Below are 20867 nucleotides of genomic sequence, written 5' to 3'. Positions count from 1 at the left end.
GTCGAGAACAGTTCACTCCTTTCGAATAATTTATCTTTATTCTCTTGGTAAATGAATATACAAAGTTTACATCTAGTTTACTTGCTTATACGTTGCGTCGAATAATATTGATACGTTGCGACGATAATAATGTCGCTGTTATGATCGCGCATACCATTTTTCTTTTTCTCTTTGCTCCGTTCGCTCCGTTTCATTGGTTCGCATTTATTAACGAATAACGCGGTGAAGAAAACGATCACGAAGGACCACGTTCCACCGACTCGATATCCTCCGAAAGGAGAAGCGTTCGATATCGGTGGAACGGGGGAAACGAATCAAAGAGCGACGCGACGCGGCGCGACGGATGTTCGAGTCAAAGAACAAGAGAAAAATGGAAGCTGTTCGCGGGAATGAATACCTTTGGTATCGGGCTCCGTGAGCATTCGAGAGCGCGCAAAGCGATAGCGTTTAACTGCGAATTAGAATAAATACCAAGGTTAGTCTAATCAGTCTTTATACAATTATTCGTACGTATCCGTTGAATTTTTCGCGCCTTTCGTCGCTTCCTTCCATCGTATATCCTCGTTCTTTGTCTCTCGCGTTAGCCGGAAATTTCGTTCGGCAATTATTTACAACCTTCGGAGTATTCGTGACAACGGGACACACTCGTAACAACACGCACTCTCGATTCACCCTTTTCGTCGTGGTTTTCCCGCAATCTCCGAGATTCTCATCGGTTTCCTGACCTGACCGTACGCGCGATTCGCTCCTAGCCGGACCTAAAACGAACAGAACAGCAAATACGCTGACGATAAAAGGTAAAAAAATATTTCTGCGAGACGCAGCATCGATATGATCCAACTTCATTTTTCCGAAACTTTGTTCGTTGCTACTATCGCTGTTGATATTTTCTCCGCTTCTAGCACTCTTCAGATGACGATGATTGGCGATGACGATGACGATGCGATGAGAACGTAGCGATGACACTATTTTTCTATCGTCGTTCTCTTTACGATTAACTTTCTTACGATAAGCAAGCACGAAACCGAGACACGTAATTCCGCGTTCTACTATATCGAAGAAGAAGGCGTTTAGATCGCGCGTCTAACGAACGCACGTGTGCGCGTGAAAAAATATTTTCAAGTACAGCAAAAGCAGTTCGATCGTGGTTTCGAAACGCTTTCACCGCACTCGTTTCGATGCTTTCGATCCTAGAAGAATAAATTGGAATCTTTTCGAACATGCTCGGGGCAGATTCGACTAATCGATCCTATCGCGGAGAGGAGTATCAAAAGTTTCAGGGATCACTCGCAACGTTTAGAAGCCTAAACAAAGATTTCCGAGGTTCGGCTGCTTTTGTCGAGCGACGCTCGATCTACTATTCGCGACGATATCTTACACGCGGTACTACCGCTTTCACGAGGGCTAATGTTCGTGAAAAAATAAGAAAATATCTATGAAGGATATCCTTTCGAGGGATAGAAAAAGCGTTCGCGTTCGCGACGCTGAAACTAGCTTCTGCTAACGAGGCTACGCGGACACCGGAACGCGATCGATCGCCGCCATTTTGAAAGATTCACGCGAGATATTTCGCTAATTCTTTGCTCGTCAAATTTATGAACGGCGTCTCTCGGTTCCGACTCCGTTTTGATCGCGGAAAAGTGCGTAAAAAATACGATTTAAACCCCTACGGGGACAATCACGTATAAAAAGACACCTGTACAAGTTTGGTTTGTTCGATGTCCGTCGAATTACGCTCTCGATTCCGTGTTCGCGAAATACTACGGGTTTGTACGCACCGGCTTGACTGATAGTCAAAAATAAATAAATAGTTTCTCTGGCATTTGAGCGGCGTTCGAGACGCTTTTGCCTACGCATCGTCGAGAGGCGATCGCTAAAAGATTCTGGGCGAAGATCAGAAGAAACGGAAACTCTAAAGATTGCTGTCTATCAAAGTGTGCCAAGTTATTTTCGCTAATCGGTGCATTTACTTTCGTTAAGAATCGCCTCTCGTCGCGTCGGCGATCACCGACGCGATTTAGAAACATTTTGTACTCGCGGACACCCCCGTCCGCGTTATCTTGTATCTTGGAAGGAAGATCGGTCGTTTTCGATATTACGTACTCGCAAGGAGCAAAATATCCGATGTTTTTACGAACGTTCGTTCGCATCTATCGATCGTTTTATCCAGGTTTGGGTACGTCTCGCGTGCGACGGGACAAGTAAACTCTCGAGACGCACGAACAAAAACGAAAACGCGTTCGGGAATCGCGAGGAACGAATTGACGCGGTATCTCGATAGATCGTGCAAATCGACCGCGAGAGAACAAAGCGGGTGCTTTTCGAACGCTCGAATTCTCGCGGAACGGGACTGGCAGTCGACGAAATAAGCGAATATCATGGAGATCCGAAGACCCTCGCGATCAATGGCAGTAACCGTTCGTCCTCGAACGCATTTTTAACGACCCGCGACTCGCAGGTCGCGCTTACATGCCTACCGATTAATACTAGTTAACCGGTCGCTTTGCGACCAATCCTTACGCTATCCTTTATTCCTTCGTTCACTCTTCGCCGTGTTTTTCAACCTTACGGTTCTATGTACAAAACCAAACGAGGAATAAACAATATTACAAATAAATTAAATTAAAAGAAACAATTGGAAAATAGCGAATAGTCGAACAGTTCGTTACGGACGAATCGTCCGTAAAAATTTCGAAAGAAAAATTTCCAATGTCCCCTTGTAACAGAAAATAGACGAACAAAATTTACAACGTAAGAATGTAACTTCGCTTCGTTTCCGTTTTGCCGGTACCCGTTGAAAACGTGAGCTTCGAAGATGGAAAAGGTTTCCGCGGATCCGTCGACTCGGTATTATTGGCCGAATCGTGAACAGCCCCGTTATCGCCGACTCGCGGAAGATATGTTTGACGAGTCCGTAGATTTTTAAATACGTGGTTACAAGTATACGTATACGAATATGTATAATATGTTAGAGTATAGATCGTCGACGCAGAAACCCGACGAACGCACGGATGCTTGATATGGAAGAACTGTAGAGAATTCGGTCGCACGGTGCTCGTATTAAAAATAGAAACGTTACGCGTCAGACGTTGTTCTCTTTGGTGCTTGAATCGCGAGGGGTATGATATGTAGCGGCGTTGGATAAAGTATACGAAATTCCGTGCGTCTAGAACGCGAAAGACGAGAGTCGAGACTTTGAGAAACCTTTCCGGTCTTCGAAAGCCTCCGAAGCGCAAGTCGTGTCGCGAAAAGCACTCGCGGGACCGGAAACGGGAAGCGAAAAGCGGAGATACGTGATCGGCGATCACCGATTCGTTCAATGAGGCAAACACGTGTCGGAATCGCCGCTGCTGGCCATGGAGAAGTTAGCCGAGTCCCGATCGGTCTGTCGGATCTGAGCGGCGGTGGTCAGCTTGCCATTATTCTGCGGCGCTTGGGGAAACGTGTGGTGTCCGGGCAGCGCCCAGGGCTGCGCGTGCAACTGTACAGGGGGGAACCTCTTAACGAAGGGGTTGCTCTGCGGGATCGGGTGCAGCAGTCTAACGCCGTTGTGATGAGAGGGCAGGGTGGTGTGCGCGGGGACGGTCGCGTGGACCTGGGGCGGGACGAAAGCGTGTCTGGGCACGGAGCCGCAGCTCCCGCTCGTGCCGGCCATGTGCGAGCCCGCCATGCCGTGAGAACCATGTGGCAGCGGCATGGTGGAGCAGTGAGGGAAGGTGACCGCGGGCTGGGTCGGGTAATGCGGCAGAGTGGCGGAGGACGCGTGCACGCGGACGTCGTTGCTCTCCGTGAAGGAGGTCATTCTCATGTTAGTCGACCGGCCGAACGGCTCCTCGTTGGGGTTCAGCGGCTCCGTTAGCTTCGTTCGCGACAACTTGCGGCGAATAACCACCGTCGCTTCGTTCGGATTCTCCACGATGACCGCCGGACAACCGCCGGTCGCGTTCGCGACCTCGATAGGATTGGCGTTTCCGTTCATGTTCACGCTCGCGTTCGAGCTGGCGCTCCCGTTTCCGCTCAGGTTCGCGTTCGAGGTCGAGTTGACGAACAACGGCACGTGGTTTGCGTACTGCGGCGAGGCGAACGCCTGGCTGGTTCCGGTGCCGGCTCGACCGCTGCTCGGCGTCGAGAAATTGGTACCGGAAGCGGTGGGAGGCTGGACCCCTCGCTGGAGGGAACAGCTCCTCCACTGTTCTCGAGACTCGTCGCAGTTGCGCTGCTCTCCGGTGAGATCGTCCACGCTGGTGGCGCGTCGTTGGCAGCTGCCGTTGCTGGCGTTGCTCGCGTTGCTTGCGTTGCTGTGCACTCCGCTCGAGGATGTCTCGCTGTGACTGCTAGTGTTGCTGTGTCCCGTTACCGAGCCGGTTCCGCCTCCCGTATCCAAAGGAGGAGAGTTGGAAGAATCGGAACGGGGAGTCAGCTCCTCGTGAGGCATCCCCGAATCCGCTCGACGCAGGCAGCGCGGCGTTTGTCCTCCGTTTGTCTGAAACGAACGACCACGGTGATTTTTATTCTGTACGCTTGTTTAGGAACGTTGATACGACGTTTTGAAAGCACGGGGGTTAACGCGAGATTAAATTCCCGAAAGATTCATAAGAGGGTTAGTACCTGGGTGTTAGTGGTTAGCGTCGTCGTAACAACTTCGGTGCTCGGTGCAGAAGTTGGAGTCGGAGGTGGCAGTGGAAGTGACTCCAAGGTGGGATCGGGCAAAGGGTCTGGTGTCAACAGTGGCGAGGGGTCGCCTTCCGAAGGTTGTAGATCGCGATTTGCGCTCGCGTAGTAAGTCACCTGGTCGTCGTTCACGCATTCGAGTAGCTGTTGAAACGTTTCAGCAATTAATTTCGATTCGTAACTCGAATTTCTCTCGCGATCTTTCGCTCTAATCGGTTGAAAATCCAACGAAAACGGACCGTAGGAGGAAATGAAGGAGAAACGAAAAAGAACGAATGAGGAACCGAGGTTGATGAGTTTTACGACACGTGCAGCTAGTCAACTATTATTCCACGTCTCTAGCGTTTCTAAGAAACGAGTACACCAAATCTACGTTGCGTGCGACGCGATGTTGTATCGTGTCAAATTGTTCTGGTGTTTTAGAAACGCTTATCGTCCGAAAAATGTCCTCAAAGCCAAACCTCTATGTCTCTACGCTAAATGTTAGTGTCAGGCACACAGATACACGCACACACGAACGTTAATTCGATGCGTTGAAATGAAACGAGAAAATAAAACAAAAGGGAAACACATTGTGATGCGTCTTACGTCTCGAAATTTAGGTATACCGTCCCTACGGGATATCAGCCATCTTCCCCACTGTCAAAGCAAAAGAAACTTCGATTAAAAGCCAAAAGTTAGACGTTGCGATGACGTACGTTGGAAGCGGACGACGTTTAGCGCGATTACCCAGGGAGAAGATCGAGGATCGTTGCGAGTGAAACAAAAAAACGGTGTAACGATACCTTGTTCTCCTCGGACGTGGAATCGTCGGCGGGATCCAGAGACGTCATCAGCGGAAGTTCCCGTAGCGTGGCGTAATCCCCGTCGTCTTCAGGACCCCCGTCACCGGTACCTCGTCTGATTTTTCCCTTATTGCTGCAATCGAAACGCACATGGAGCGTGTTAGACGAACTCGTTGCGAATAGACGAGCGTATTCCGTCGTTAATTACGGGGACATACGTTAGAAACGGGGGTAAACGGATAATGGAGGAGGAGGGTGGGTAGCGCGATAGACAGAACGGAAAAGAAAGACACCGTCCGAAATTGTTCGAGCGCGAGAATCGAGGGAGCGATTACCAGATCTTTCGATCGATCCGTATCCAAAGCAGATTACAGACAGAGATAAGCGACAGCGAATAAATTACGCGTGCTAACAACTTAGCTCTTCGAGGTTCTTTCGGCAATTTAATCGATCGATTCGCGAGTAGAATCGTGTTCATAATCTCGAAGAGCTAACGAGTTTCAAAGTTTTTCTTCAAAAGCGATCGATGCTTCACATACGAGTACGCGTGAAAGAAAAGAAAAAAGAAAGTTTACAAAGTGTATCGAGGGTAGATGTACGATTACAAACACGAGCGCCGCAGAGCAGTAATAAGCCTGGCAAAAGTACGCAGTAGCGAAAGCGAGAAATTCCGTAGGGAACTCGATTAGACAAGGATCCCCGTTTCGAATAAAGAGAATAGGAGAAAAGACGAGAAGCGGAGAGGAACTCAGGCAGACAGCGAGACGCATCGAAAGACACCAAGAGGAGGGAGGAGGGTAGTTACCGCGAGCCTGACGTACTAGGCAGGTCGTTAAAGGTGACCTTGGGCTTGAATTTCTTGTTCAGCCAACCCTTTTCCGTGTTGGGCGCCCCGTTCACGTCGCTGGGCGACCTGGTGGGCGACGGTCGTAACTTTGGTCGCAACCAATAGATCTGTTCATCGTCGACTGTCGATTCACCGTCGACGGAGTCGGTGTTACCTACACATTCAAAATTAACGCGTTGAGATCACGTTCTGCTGACACGTCGCAATTGGAAAGAACGCACGTGGCCCTCTTTTAACGCTCCCTCGTCACGCGATCCTGTTAGCAATCATTTTGGACAATAACAAGCCTCCGAATTATTACGCCCAATCAGTTCCACCTGCATTCTTTCCGACCGCACGTTACCTTGCGAGCGCGCTTTTCTCTCGATAGCCGCCTTCTGAATGACGCTCATGATGGCCTTTTTGGGCGACGCGTCGGCAATGGTGTAGGTTCTGCCGTTACCGACGACCAGCAACGGCGCGCTGGTGCCATCCTCCTCATCCCTTGCCGACAACAGATCCACGTCGGTCACGAGCTTCACCGACCTCGCCGACCTGACGGTCGCCCGACCGATCGTCACCCGCAACTTGAACGTCCAACGCTGTTTGATCGTCAGGAAGATCCACAGCACCAGCCAGAGAAACAAATGCAGAACCGTGGCGACGATGCAGGCCAAGATGACCCCGTCCAAACTTCCCCGATAGACGACGCTGTAGTCGTAGAGCAACGGTGCGCTGCATATCGCGATTGCCAGGAAAACGCAGAGGGCCGTGCAGTGGATGAAGTACACCCAGCCGTTCTTGTCTCGGTTCTCCTTTGATAGGATCACTCGGCGCTCGCGTTCCTGATTCAAAAACGCTGTGAACCTGAAAAGCACACTCGGTCAATCTTTATTCGTAACGCACTCGTACCTCGGCCGTGATCAATTTTACTCAAATTTTTAATACGCTTCAATTTGGAGTTCAAGTCTAATTATAATTTGCATATCGAGTAATAACACATTGACATAACATTTCAATTTTCTTTGTCCGTTCTAATATTGTAGCCATAATCAGTTCTGACGCGAATAAGTCATAGTGCAAGGGGTTAAAAGTTTCCAGATGGTTAGTTTCTGCGTACGATTAGATTACGTACCTGCCGTAAGCGTAGAAGTACATCACCATGCTGGAGCACAGCACCAACAGAGAGGACAGGGCGAACAGGACCAGAGTAACATGAGGGTTCAGAAGGAAGTAAGAGTCCCCGAAAATGGTCGATATGCTGCTGGTGGTCGAGATAGTGCGGTACTGCTGCCGGAGGACGGGCAACGCCTTCAGAGGTCCCATCACTTGCACCTGAATTTGATAGCCGTGAAACTGTCTCCTAAAGAACGGTCCGTTTCAAACTTACCTTGTACAGAACGGACATTCCGACGTACGCCAGCAGGCTCTGAGCGGAATTGATGACCAACTGGAAGCTGAAAATGGTGCCCAGCGCTTTGTTGCAGGACCAGAACACCGCGGGGTACCTCACGGAGTAGACGCCGAGGGCGATCGCGTAGTTCAGGTATTCCAGGGTAATGGGACCGTAAGATTCGGCTGAAGATGAAACTCAGTTATCTCTTTCGTTAGAAGACAAATTGCTTGATCACTTACCGGGTTGAAATTCGACGTTCAACTTTTCGGGGTGATCCAAATCGGCCAGGCTGTTCATCGTGAGCGACATGCTCTGCGCCGTCATGTTCCCTGCGGAGGTCGCTCTAGGTCTGACGGTCGTCGACGGTCTTCCGAAGCCGAAGTTTTTCGTCTTGGACCTGTTCTTCAGATTATTGTTCCTGACGATTGTCTTGACGGTCGATCGCCTGGCCGAGTATCCGTATTTGGCCGTGGTGGTCTTTGGAACCGTCGGCGTCGTTCTCGCGATCGTCGTTTCCAATTGTTCCATTTCCGCGGTGGCTTTCGTCGTACTCGTGGTTGTGACGACGCTTCTCGTGGTCGACGTGGTGGTCGATGGATCGATGGCGATAGCGCTCGAACCGGAAATTGTACTAGTGGAAGTTTGCGCGTTGGGTGGCGGAAGGCCGGTACTCGGAGGTCGAAACGATGCGAGGAACTTGTTAGTCTCCCTTCGAGTTTCGACCGTTCTGACGTCCAGGTCCGAGAAAGTGGTAGCTACGTCATTTATATCCGCTTCGTCGTCGGGGGTCAAGGTAACGAAAGGCTGAGGAGTCACGAAGCCGGTCAGAATGCTAAGATTCACGTTCGGGTTCATGAAGCTCGATACGACCAGGCGGTCGCGGTGAATCACGAGCCAGTCCAGATCCGTACGCCATATCGCCTCTGTAAAATAGGACCGGGTGTTACGAGAATAGTTTATTTCGAAATCAACCCCTTAGTGGATCACCTTGCGGACCCGATAACTCGATAACCCGATAACGCGGCCTTCGAGAATAAAATGGCTATTTCCGTAGAAAAGGACGAATCGATCGAAGGCAGATCGCGCTAATTCGGAGGAGACTTGGCTAGACGATTCGGGTTGGAAGGATTCTAGAGACGATCCTGCGGCAAACCGTATGCACACACCTGGCCGATCAATACGCGAACCAGGACGTAGTCAGGACGAAGTTGCCCCGTTACATCCCGACCGCGCTCCCCCTACTTCCCTATCCCATCCCCCATCTTTCTACGTGCGCGAGTCGCTCTACCCCGTGGCGATAGCGTTCGGAACCTGAAACGAGGTCGATCGGTTGCCGTTGTCGCTCAGTTTCTATCTTATTGCCGCTTCTTTTCTCTTTTTAACGAGCGCAACATTCACGGAAGAACGACGTCCGATACCACCTCGTTTATCCACCTAGTTCGTACCAGAAAACAACGTTGTTCACAGACAAATATTTCCCAGCGAAAAAATATTTACAACAAAGATGCTCCACGCCTTTAGCCATATTTCCTTTTTACTCGTTCTCTGCGTCTCGTTAGGAGAAATTTTTCAAAGGCTGCCGTTTTCAAAGAAATTACGACAAGTCGCAGAGGAGACCCAAAACGTGCTCGCTAAAAAGCCACGTTTTCTTTGCACTTTACGCGAGTTTCTCGTTTACCGCCTTCGCGATCTCGTTTTCGGAAAACATTTACCTTGGCTGACCGGAGGAACTTGCTGCAAGCGTTGACTCGTACTACTTACTATTAGTCGGACGTCGTTGTTGGTTATCGAATATTGTTCTTGAAGGATTCTTTTCGAAAAGTGACTCACATTCTCCATGCAGTTTAATGCAAGATTGAAAGAAATATTTTGTTACTAAATCTATAGTCGTATGGTGCATAAACATTGTATAATAGCGGATAATAATGGCAATTATGCAAAAATACCTTCGAGTGCAAGTTTAATTTGAAAATTAAAAAGGAAGGAGAAATAGAACGAAACAGAACTTGTTCTCAAGGAAAATGAAATAAATATTTTGTAGCTAAATCTACAGTCATACGGTGTATAAACATAGTGGATAATAATGGAAATTATGCAAAAGTACCTTCGAGTGCAAGTTTAATTTGAAAATCAAAACGAAAGGAGAAACAGAAATTGTTCTCAACGAAAATGAAATAAATATTTTGTAGCTAAATCTACAGTCACACGGTGCATAAACATAGTGGGTAATAATGGCAATTATGCAAAAATACCTTCGAGTGCAAACTTAATTTAAAAATCAAAACGAAAGGAGAAACAGAACTTGTTCTCAAGGAAAATCGTTTAGGGTGAAGCCTTCCGAGAGGAAAGAATAAATTGCAAAGTGAGAAATTCACCCCCGATGCGTGACTGGTTGTAGGATTACCAAGAAACTTTGCCCGAGGAATGACTATCCTGTTAGAAATAAACCGTTCGTCCGTAGGGTGTATTTATCGTTCCAGCAATCTCGGTGCGATAACGCGAGAATAATTTAGCGCGCTGTTCGCATGATTCTGCGTAAACGTATCGAGAACATTGAACCTCGGTTATATTCTCCGAGATTAATCGGACACGCTTGACCGACAGTCGATTTCGAGCGTGCTCGAGAAGCGGCATTCGACCGGGGGAGCAGTAAGTTTCGTGCGTTATTACCTTTTGGCAGAAATCCAGCGTGGATCAGTCTGGCCTCCATGAGCAGAGAGGGTAGCAGGAAGCACATGGCCGTACAAAGATGTAGAAAGGCCGCGGTGGGACCTCCGTGCCGCCATAAATTATTCGCCAAACCTACGGAATCACAGAGACGATCAAAGAGGTCGCTGGTTATGCGAGTCCGTCGAACGAGCCGAACAAAAGGTCGAGAAGGTACTTACCGTGGTCGAGATTGTTGGTGAGCAGCGAGGAGGGTGGGTCGCGGGAGCACGCGCTCAAGTGACGGCCCAGTTTGACTCCGTCGTTGGCCAGGTTGCCGAGCTTCAGGAACGCCGCGCCGAGCAGAACCGGCAGAAGCACCACCCCGGTACCGGCCAGCACCAGACACGCGTACAACTCCACCTTCGGCGGTGGAGCATCCGCTGGCCATGGCAACGACAGATACGCTGCAACGATAACTCCAAGCAACTTTTCTTTATAGGAAATAGTCGAACTGAATGATCGACTCACCGGCGAAACGCTTGGCGTAGCGCAGACCGATGTAAGCTTGAAACGCGACCGCTAGAATGCCGTACCAAACGGACCACAGGTTGTTCACGTGGCCTCGAATGCACGAACTTTGCCTCGTCGACCTTCGTGGCTTCCTCGCTTTCGCGGTGCTCGACACGCCGCTGGAATTTATGCTGGACACCACCGGAAGGGGCTTCAACGGTTTCTTGCACTTCGCTTGGTTCACTTCGTTGTTGTTTTCGTAGCCCATCAAGCTTCCCGTCATTGACATCTTGCTCCTACAGAAAGACGAAGGATATTTTCTGATATTTATATTTTATTAGAAATGTAATAAAGACAGTAAGGACTATCACGACTTTACGTTTCTATGGTAGGAATTTATTAAATCGCCATTTCGATCGCACGGTTAAAGTCGTTGTCTGACTCGACGTCGTTCCGCGTTTTATATCTCCCAAGCCACTCGGGACACTTTGTTCCCTTTTCCTCGTTTTCCTTGTTCCCGCCGGATATACCCCTCCCCTGTTTATACACCGTTGCCCGCGGGGCTGAAAGATGTTCGTGCTCTTCCTTCTTGCCGACTTTGTATAATATCAGCGACTTTATCCGCGATTATCTCGCTTGCAAACCGGTGCATCGATAGAATCGGTTGAATTGGGCTGTGACGAGCGATTAAGTCACCCCTTCGACGCTGAGCAAAGCTCGATGGGTTTTCACCCTTCTAAAACGCGTTCCTTCGGTCAGAAACACCCTTCGACGTTTCGCGGTGTTCTCAAGTGCAGATAGGACTCGATTTGTGCGGCGATCAAAGTCGAAGGCGATGCGAAACATTACTGTCAATAATTTATTCGTGTGAACGCTTCGGTTCAAACGCAATTTCTATGCTGTAGTACTCTTCGACGTTTTGAACGCGGCATTCTTAAAGATAGCTTGTGTTCTGGGACTGGATTTGTGCGTCGATCAAACTCGAAAGCAACGCGAAACATTTACTCTCATAAAGTTACTTGACTGCGTTTAGACGTCGTAAGACATAATCTAATTTACCGAGTATTATTCCGCTTCTCTTCCGAACGTATTACTGATTCGAGGGAGTCTGTTCACACTCGGTACGAAGCTCTCGCATGTTTGACGGTGACAGCGCAGCCTGCAACAGAATATTAAACGAATTAAATAACATCGTTTTCCGATGCATCTCAAAATTCATGCTATTCTCTCAGTTTTCTCCGACGGTAAAACTGTTGATAAGCGAGAAGCATCGGAACGCGTGAAATCGTTCGAGAGAAGATTCGAGTTCCTTTCCTCCGGCACCCCCGAAGCTACGACGATCACGCTAGAGAACGATACAAAAGAGCCGGAACAGAAGAGGGCTAGCGTACCGTGATAATTCTAGTGCCTTTACGAGCGTCTCTCTCTCTTCTCTCTGTTTCCCTTCGTCGCTCCCCATCGCTCTCAAGGTCCTTCAGAACCCCTCGTACGGGTTAACCGTTAACTCTTTCACGGACAACGCAAGTTCGCGCATCGCGACCAACAGGTCGATCTTTTGCGATCGAACGCTTTTATTTTCCTACAAGGTAGGGTGCTTCTTACGTGGGCGATCGGTTATTCGATACGGTGTCATTTTCACTCACAGCACTGTTCAAGCTTCTACAGTTCTTTACGTATCGATTTTTACACAGATAGATATATTAAATATATTCAGTGGTAAGACAGATGAGGACAGTTTCAAAAAATTTGACTGGTTATAATTTTACTGTCGAAGAAGTATATCAAGGTGACGTGTTTTTGCAAGTTATTACAACTTATCCATATATGTACATATATATTATCTACCTGACCTAACATAATTACCTAACTATATAACCTAACCAGCAAAAATATTTATTAACTGTGTGGAGATGCCATTTCCCCCTTCCTCCCACCATTCTTGAACTTCATTACAGAGCGATATACCATGCAGAAAGACTCAAAACGTTTATTTTCTCAGTTTTCCATTTCCTACCTTTCTCGCACTATTGGGAATTTTCTCTTTGACCCCCTTTCCTCCGCCATCCTAGTGTATTTTCTCTTTCATCCCCTTCCCCCACACTTTTCGTATTTCTTTCCTTCTTCCCCCACCCCCGTGGGCTCAGGACGTTTACAACTATTTCCCGCAACCCTACGTAAGAGCGAAGCCAATTGTAACAATTTCGGAAAAAGTTTTCGGGCGCCCGAGGCGGGATTCGATCCGGGGTCCCTGGGATCGTGGATCCGACGCCTTACCCACTCACCTACCGAGGCCTCACTCTTGGTACTTCATTAGAACGATATTACCATACCAGGTATCCCATTTGAGGTATCCTATTATTGTGGCCTATTATAAGTGTTTCATTATTGAGGTCTATTATAAGTGTCTCATTTTTTAAGTGTCTCATTATTAAAGTCTATCATAATAGTCTCATTTTTAAAGTTTATTATAAGTGTCTCATTATTAATGTCTATTATAAGTGTCTCATTATTAAAGTCTATCATAATAGTCTCATTTTTGAAGTTTATTATAAGTGTCTCATTATTAAAACTTGTTATAAGTGTCTCATTATTAATGTCTATTATAAGTGTCTCATTTTTTAAGCTTATTATAAGTGTCTCATTATTAAGGTCTATCATAAGTGTATCATTTTTTAAGCTTATTATAAGTGTCTCTTTATTAAGACATGCTATAAGTGTCTCATTTTTAAAGCTTATTATAAGTGTCTCATTTTTAAAGTTTGTTATATGTGTCTAATTATTAAGACCTGTCATAAGCGTCTCATTATTAAGGTCTATCATAAGTGTCTCATTTTTTAAGCTTATTATAAGTGTCTCATTATTAAGACATGCTATAAGTGTCTCATTTTTAAAGCTTATTATAAGTGTCTCATTTTTAAAGCTTGTTATAAGTGTCTCATTATTAAGACATGCTATAAGTGTCTCATTATTAAGTCCCATTATAAATGTCTCATTTCTAAGGCCTATTATAAGCGTCTCACCCTGTATATTCTTTTTCCGCTGCAAGCGAAATAATCATCGACATCGATAACACCCGAAAGTATTTTCCGTACGCATCGATGTTGAATCGCGGAGATCGAATAGCCGAAGGCACGAAAAGAGCAAAATGCAGTCCCTTCTGTCGAGAGTCTCGAACGCTTCGAGAGGGAATTGGCTGAGCGCGGGGTTCGAAGCGCGTGACACGCGTGACACGCGCGATGAACATAGCGGGATTAAATGCCGCAGGAGCGTTCTGTACACAGGTATCGAGCGCGTTATTTCGCCGAAAGTAATTTGAAGCAGTCGACGAATAACGAGTTTCCTTTCTTCGTTTGTCTTACAAAGCCTGCAATTTCCGATCGAACTAAGTCTCTGCGAGCCCGCTTTCTTCAGAAGATTACTCGAGACTATTTTTTCTGGCTAGGGTTCTTTTTAAAGAAGCCGTACCACGGGGACTGTGCCGAGGAAACTGACCCGAATCAAAGAAAATGTAACCTCCCCTTTGATCTCGCGCTAAGAAAACCGAGAAGAAAATTGAGAGAGAAAGGGAGTCTATTTTCAAGGAACTCGTAAACGTAATCTCTGGGTGGATGACCCACTTGCAGTCTTATTGTCTGCGGGAGATATTCGAGCATTGCTCGAAACCGCGGGGCGAGATCGATCGGCCGTCTGCCTGTATCTGGATGCCAATAAACGTCTGGAAATCGTGTATAATGGAACGAGACGAAGGTTAAATTGGATACCGTTGTACGCTGTTGCGAGCCCGGTAAATAATTGATCGCGACGTCTAGAATGACGGGATACACTCTCTCGCGAAAGCAAATCTCCTGGAACGGAATAATCGAAGACGCAGCTTGGACAGCGAAGAAATACGCGTGGGTCGAATGGCCGGCGTGATGGAATGGAACCATCTGGCTCGCGAACAAGGGTCTTCAGGGCATAAAACGAATTCTGATCAAATTACGGTTCTTAGCTTGTTTCGGGGGAAAGGTGCTCCAATTTTTACGATCGATGATTCAACTCTATTCATAGTAATGCAACAATAATAATATACATTAGTTATTGTATATTATTATTTTTGTTATGTAGACACTTTATGTAGACAATGTTATGTAAAAACTTTATGTAGACAATGTTATATAGAAACTTTCAATGGACATTTATTAGCAGAACAATATTTAGACATCTAATTAAACTTTCAAAGGAACACACGATAAGACTGACTGAAAATTAAAAGATTCAGTGATGCATTTTTCACAGCACTTGTAAACTCCATTCACTCCGTTCACACTTCAAGGAATAACGAGTCACATAAATGATACAGAACCAATAAATGGTTGCAATTAGTTACTGTGAAACCTGATCAGGTATATGGAACCCCAACTAGCCACCACCGGAGAGGGACACGGTCCGAGAGGAAAACCTCATTTAACTCCATGCTGCGTAACTTCGTGGCCCTTAGGGGCCATCTAGGCTAGACCTGTAATTGGTGCTAGTAGCCTTGCTAGTAGTCGAACTTGCATCTCTAGCTTTGCCTATGACATTAGGGGAAGATCTAGTATGAAATCTGTCGTTAGAAGAAGAAGATGAGGAAGAAGCTATTTTTTCTTCAGACCTGGTAGAAAAGCTAGAAAATCCAAAATTCGTCTACCAATGCTACTAGAACTAGTTACTACCATAGTGTACTAGTTACTACCATAGTATACTAGTTTCTACCATAATAGGTGGTCTCGAAAAATTTTTATCTCAGTTCCATCGAATTAAAAAATCCTGAAAACAGTTTAGAGACTCACCGAACGGAAGACCGCCGCTGTAACCGTTATCCCGTTTCTCTCCACGTTCGCCGTCGTCCCCGCTGTCGTCGTCGTCGTCGTCGCCGCCGCCGTCGTCGTCGACGTCGACGTCGACCCGGAGATACGTTTTAAACACCGTTGGAATCTGAAACAAAGGAAGGTTTGCCTTTTAGTTTATCGATCGACTACAGCGGTTAATTAACGTTCTCCGATATTTGCGAGACGCGTCAGATTCGAAGGACGAAGGAGAGATCGAGCTATTTTTTAGCGTTTAACGCGATCGAGGCTCGTTACGAAACGGTAACAGCGATACGATCAAACTCGTAGATGCTGTCGGGCGAACGAGGGCGTAGTGGCTATGAAAACGCGTACGCTATTGTGGAGGGAATAAAGGGAAAGAAAGGCATTACGGCGAATGCGCTCTTGGAATGTGCAGGGTGAAAGGTGGTTTAAACGCTCGGAGATAACGAGAACGAGATAGGCTGATCGATTTTGAATCAATTTTAATTAACGTATTATTTGTTCGTTTTCATTAACATGCGACATATATTCTTTTTCTCTGATGCAAATATATCGAAAGGAGATACATTTCGAATGAATTTTAAACCCTTGGTGCACAATTTAATTGTCAGGTGCGTCAGTCAAGACTAACTGTTCATAGTTATAATATTAAAACTAAAATGAAAAAGAAAATTAAAATATTATCCTTGATAATGCAAATTATAGTTGTACTTAAATTTTAAGTTGAAGAGTATTACTTTGAGTAAGATTTGTTATATTTCAACTGTGAGTGCGACTCGAGTGAGACTCGGCAAAGAACAAGGGTCGAGGAGTTAATTAACAAGAGGTCAATTAACATTGATTTTCAGTCAAGGGGTTAATTAACATACAATTTTTTCATTTTCATAAACATGCAACATTTTTTTCTTTGCTGCAAGTATCAAAATATGAACAGTGCATATGAATGCTACATATTGGGTTGCGTTTTGAAAATACAAGGGTTAGAACATGTGAGTTATCATGAGAGACATGCGTTAAGAAGCAATTTCGGAACTAACTGGTCATTGCGAGGTTTCCGTTGTGACGCGTAAATCGGACGAATTAATTTGCATCGGCCGGCAATTTGGAGAAGTCGATTTATCTCGAGACTCGCGTGCGCCCAGCGCTATCGTTGTCGCCCGTTATTTCCGTTTCCGGCACGCCTCACGATTTAAACGCTTAGTTGAAGAAAACCAGAACAGAATGTTTGGAATACCGAGTTACCATCTGCCAACATCTTGGCCCGAAACTTGAAATAAACACCATGTTTTTTATTACTCAACTAATTTCTATTAGCAGCGTTGATTAGCTTCCCACACGTTTGTGAAAAGTGTCCATAGGAAGTAAAGAAAAAGCAACGAGGATCGGACAGTTCGATATCGATTGGTAGGTGGCCACTGAATGGATCCTCGACCTGCATTCGGTGCTCGAGGACAATGCATCGAGGTCCCTTTTGTTTGTCGGTCAACACCGAAGGCATCGACGTCGACGAGTGGCTGGCGTATTGCCAGCGGCTAGCGCACCGCTAGCGCCTGCATGTATACACGATTCGCGCGTCGAGTTGGACATCGACGCCTCAATTATCGACGAGCGATCGATCCTTCTCCTTCTCGCGTTACTTCCCCAATTCCGCATCGGCCCGGAACAAAGTCACGAACGATCGTGGATGTTCGGAGAAAAATCCGGTTGGACCAATGCCAACGTTTGCCCTTACGAATCGTGCGCGAAACGGGCCACGAAAATGATTGGGGTCGAACAACGTTTCTTCGTAAGAGAACAAAAGCGCAACGGAGTGAATCGCTCTTCTGTTCGATTTAATCCCTTGGAGGTCGCGAAAAACACGGAAGGGGTTTAGTTCTTTAGCTCGTCACTAGGCGGCGCGGGAGAACCAACTTTCTCGCTTGTACTCAACAAGCTTTCTTTCCACAACTAGTTCTTGTAGATTGCTACCATATTTTTTTTGGTATATTTTTATTTCTGAATGGTACTCTTAACAGTAGATGTAAAATACATACAAAAGACAGTATTATTATAATATTGTTATAAGTAACAATATGTAGGAGCACGTAGAGGACAACACAGTGCAATACTATGACAGCGAAGTGCACTTACATTCTGTCAGAACGTGATGCATCTTATATTGGAGATCACAGTACTTATAGTAACAGCACAGTTTTCTTACGCTCGTCACTAGGCGGCGCGGGAGAACCAACTTTCTCGCTAGTACTCAACAAGCTTTCTTTCCACAACTAGTTCTTGTAGATTGCTACCATATTTCTTTTTAATATATTTTTATTTCTGAACGGTATACCGTTAAGAGCAGGTATAAAAATGCATAAAGAAGGCCTTAACAATATGTAGGAATAAGTAGAGACAACATAGTGCACTTACGTTCTGTCAGAACGTGATGGATCTTATATTGAAAATCACTGTATTTACTGCCACAGTTAATTAACTCGTATTATTATTGTTACAACTACTTGTAGCGGACGGTAAAAAGGAGACTCCCTCCCAAAAACCTTTCACAACAATCTGTATGGTTTCTACTCCTCTCTTTGGTTTCTACCATGCAACCCGCACTGAATGCACGGGTTAGACTATCTTGACGAGTCTACCGGTAAACGCTCTCTCCCGTTCATTTAGCTATCCTTCCCAGCCAAACCAAAGATCGACAAAGATAAAAAATTGGCCGTTCAAAGGCGCGTACGGATGGTGAACCATGAGGAAAGGGTTGAGGCGGAAGGTTGACGGGTTCGAAAGAGTTTGACGAGGTCCCACCGCGCCGGGACGCTCGAGTTGCTCGGCTATTTGCGTAGACGGGGTTACGCATCGCCTGCACCGTTAATTCCCATAGGCTGTTCCATTTTCGCTTTACGTTTGGTTTGTCCGTGTCCGCACCGAAATAGCCCGATCCCTATAGGTGATTGCGCGACCGTAAATTCTGGTTGCCTCCATCTCGCGATACACGGTCGTTCATTATCGAAAATCGGTAGGTCCGAAGAAAAATCGCGGTTCAGCCTGGAGGAAAGCGCACGGAAAACAGAGTCGGTAATCGATATCCGCGTTTCTCCTACGTGCCCCGACAGCTCGGACGAGTATTAATTAACCGACGATCACGGTGCTCGCGATATTGCTCGTCTCGACGACTTTTAATTACGCGCACGACTTCGAAATCACCGACTCTCGAATTGAATTTCCATCGAGCGGACGTTGCGATCAATTTCGAGTGGCGTAAACGGGCGCGAAACGGAACAAAGTTACCGCGGAAACGTCCAGCTGTGCGTTCGGACGCGAGCATCAATCTCTCGCTGGCAACGCACCGGGAACAAAGGAACAACGAAAGTCAGAGCGTGTCGCTCGCGGTGCTGCTTTGCCCGGAAATCGATTTTCCATCGAAACTTGTCCGCGAACGTTTTCATCCGCGTTTCTAGGAAACTTGATTTCCTGCGTGTCGTTTACCGATACAAACGTCGCGATTTCTGCGTCCCTACACCGGTATCTATCGAGAAAAGGCTCGTAAAGCTATCAAACGGTAAACCAACGGGGAGTAACTCGTGAACGGAAGCGGAGTATATTTTATAGACACGGTTAAATTTAGCGCGGTTCAATGGAATCGTTGTTTTACCAAAACCACGATCAGCCCGTTCTTTACTCCGATATATTCTTGGAAGCGGAACGCGCGTGGCTTTACTCGGTCTTGAATCAACTTATACCTTCTACAACTTCGATAAATATTCTAAATATGTTGGTTCAACTCCTTGTACCGAGTCAAAACGTATCAATAAATATTCAAGATATGTTCGCTCCTTGTACGAAGTCAACTATCATAATTTCGTGATGATCTTTTTCGGGAAAAAGATTCCTAACTTTCATTTTCAGTGATGGGACTATAACCATCTCCATACCTTTTGACTGTTCTAAGAAACAGGAAATGAATTGGGAGGTGATTTGGCGCACGTGTTTCCACGTCTGGGAAGGTTTTCTCGCCAGAGTTTTCTGGTAATCGATAAGACCGTGGTCTCGAAGAGAACGATAGCATTGTACGAGGGAAACTGTCGGCAAAATAAGCGGAGGAAACCCGACAATCCCGGATCGCGACGCTCTCGAGAATGCTGTTTCGATCGGCATCGATGAGTCATCCCCTAAGACATCCTCGCAAGAAAGTTGGGAAAGTTCGCAGGGTGCGATGACTCACTCGAGATTCACCCTCCGGACCACTCGGAAGGTCGATCGCACATAAATTTCATTTCCTACTGAATATTTTCGCTCGGTGATGATTATTCAGAGAGATGTAATTACGGACGAAGTTATCATTGGATATTTTCAGTCCAACGCTGGAGAATGAAGATTGGTTGAGATATTGAATCAGAAGAGGTTCGTCAGAAAAGGCTCGTCAGAAATGAAGGTTTGTAAAGATCGAAGATAAAGAACGTTCCTAGACGGGACGATTTACAGTTGGCGCGAATCGGCTCTGTTTCTCGACAGTGCAACGATTATTAGCGGGCAGCGAGCAAAACCCTCGTCCAACCCTCCTTCGTCGACCGCTTTTATCGCAATCCCTTTCGACAGTCGTCGACCCTCGCTTCTCTCCCTTCCGCTTTCTCCTCTCTTGCCCCGTGCGTTATCCCCTTCGATCGATATCCGATGCCCGTGCCGATAGCCCCGAGTACCAAAATATCGGTCTTTAAATCGAACAGGCTTCCAGATAACGCCATCCCGAATCGTGGAAAAAAACGATTCTCTCGATCGAGGTTGCCAAGCTAATCTTTCAAACAAGCTGCTCGTATTTCCGTTTTAACCCCTTCGTGCCTTGTAACGTATAATGCGCGATTTATTTTCGAAATGGAGTCGTGTTGCGTCGAGGGACGCGTGGATTTTAACGGTGATATTTGAGGATCACGATTAATGGAACAATTGAAATTCTGTAGGTTTGATGGACAAGCTCTTGATGTTGCTACATTGTGACTCATGTTGTAGGATTTATTCTTGCGAGACAATGTGGAGGAACTTAAAATTAGACAGTAAAGTTGCAAGTTTAATATGGTATTCTAATTCAACATTGTGGACAACCCCTTGTTGATGTTGCTACATTGTGATTCAACGTCGTAACATTATGACTCCACGTTGTAGTCTTGCTAGACAATACAGTTGCACTTAAAATTTGACAGTAAAGTTGCAAC

The 20867-nt window shown here is 46.3% G+C and overlaps 1 protein-coding gene across 7 annotated transcripts in view; it reads right to left on the bottom strand.

Annotated features, from left to right (window-relative positions):
• Nucleotides 1-19: 19 nt before the first annotated feature.
• The window catches only part of tinc (transmembrane protein tincar), a 35089-nt gene continuing 14241 nt past the window's right edge, over nt 20-20867 (bottom strand). For 4 of the 7 annotated variants that reach the window (XM_076540269.1, XM_076540270.1, XM_076540268.1 and 1 more), the window contains 14 exons: nt 15649-15793; nt 11897-11996; nt 10856-11133; nt 10567-10791; nt 10349-10480; nt 7918-8601; nt 7673-7860; nt 7418-7617; nt 6647-7149; nt 6262-6457; nt 5457-5589; nt 5260-5310; nt 4609-4815; nt 20-4483 (listed from right to left, as the gene is read on the bottom strand). In XM_076540269.1, coding sequence (XP_076396384.1) covers nt 3317-4483; nt 4609-4815; nt 5260-5310; nt 5457-5589; nt 6262-6457; nt 6647-7149; nt 7418-7617; nt 7673-7860; nt 7918-8601; nt 10349-10480; nt 10567-10791; nt 10856-11126 — 3957 coding nt within the window. In that variant the 5' untranslated portion in view covers nt 11127-11133; nt 11897-11996; nt 15649-15793 and the 3' untranslated portion in view covers nt 20-3316. Of the gene's footprint in view, nt 4484-4608; nt 4816-5259; nt 5311-5456; nt 5590-6261; nt 6458-6646; nt 7150-7417; nt 7618-7672; nt 7861-7917; nt 8602-8665; nt 9652-10348; nt 10481-10566; nt 10792-10855; nt 11134-11896; nt 11997-15648; nt 15794-20867 lie in introns of those variants that run through there. The other 3 variants (XM_076540272.1, XM_076540273.1, XM_076540274.1) reach the window with 3 other exon arrangements.

Source organism: Megachile rotundata, chromosome 15 (genome assembly GCF_050947335.1).
Source record: "Megachile rotundata isolate GNS110a chromosome 15, iyMegRotu1, whole genome shotgun sequence".
NCBI classification, from domain to species: Eukaryota; Metazoa; Arthropoda; class Insecta; order Hymenoptera; family Megachilidae; genus Megachile; species Megachile rotundata.
This window is presented reverse-complemented; position numbering and strand designations above follow the sequence as displayed.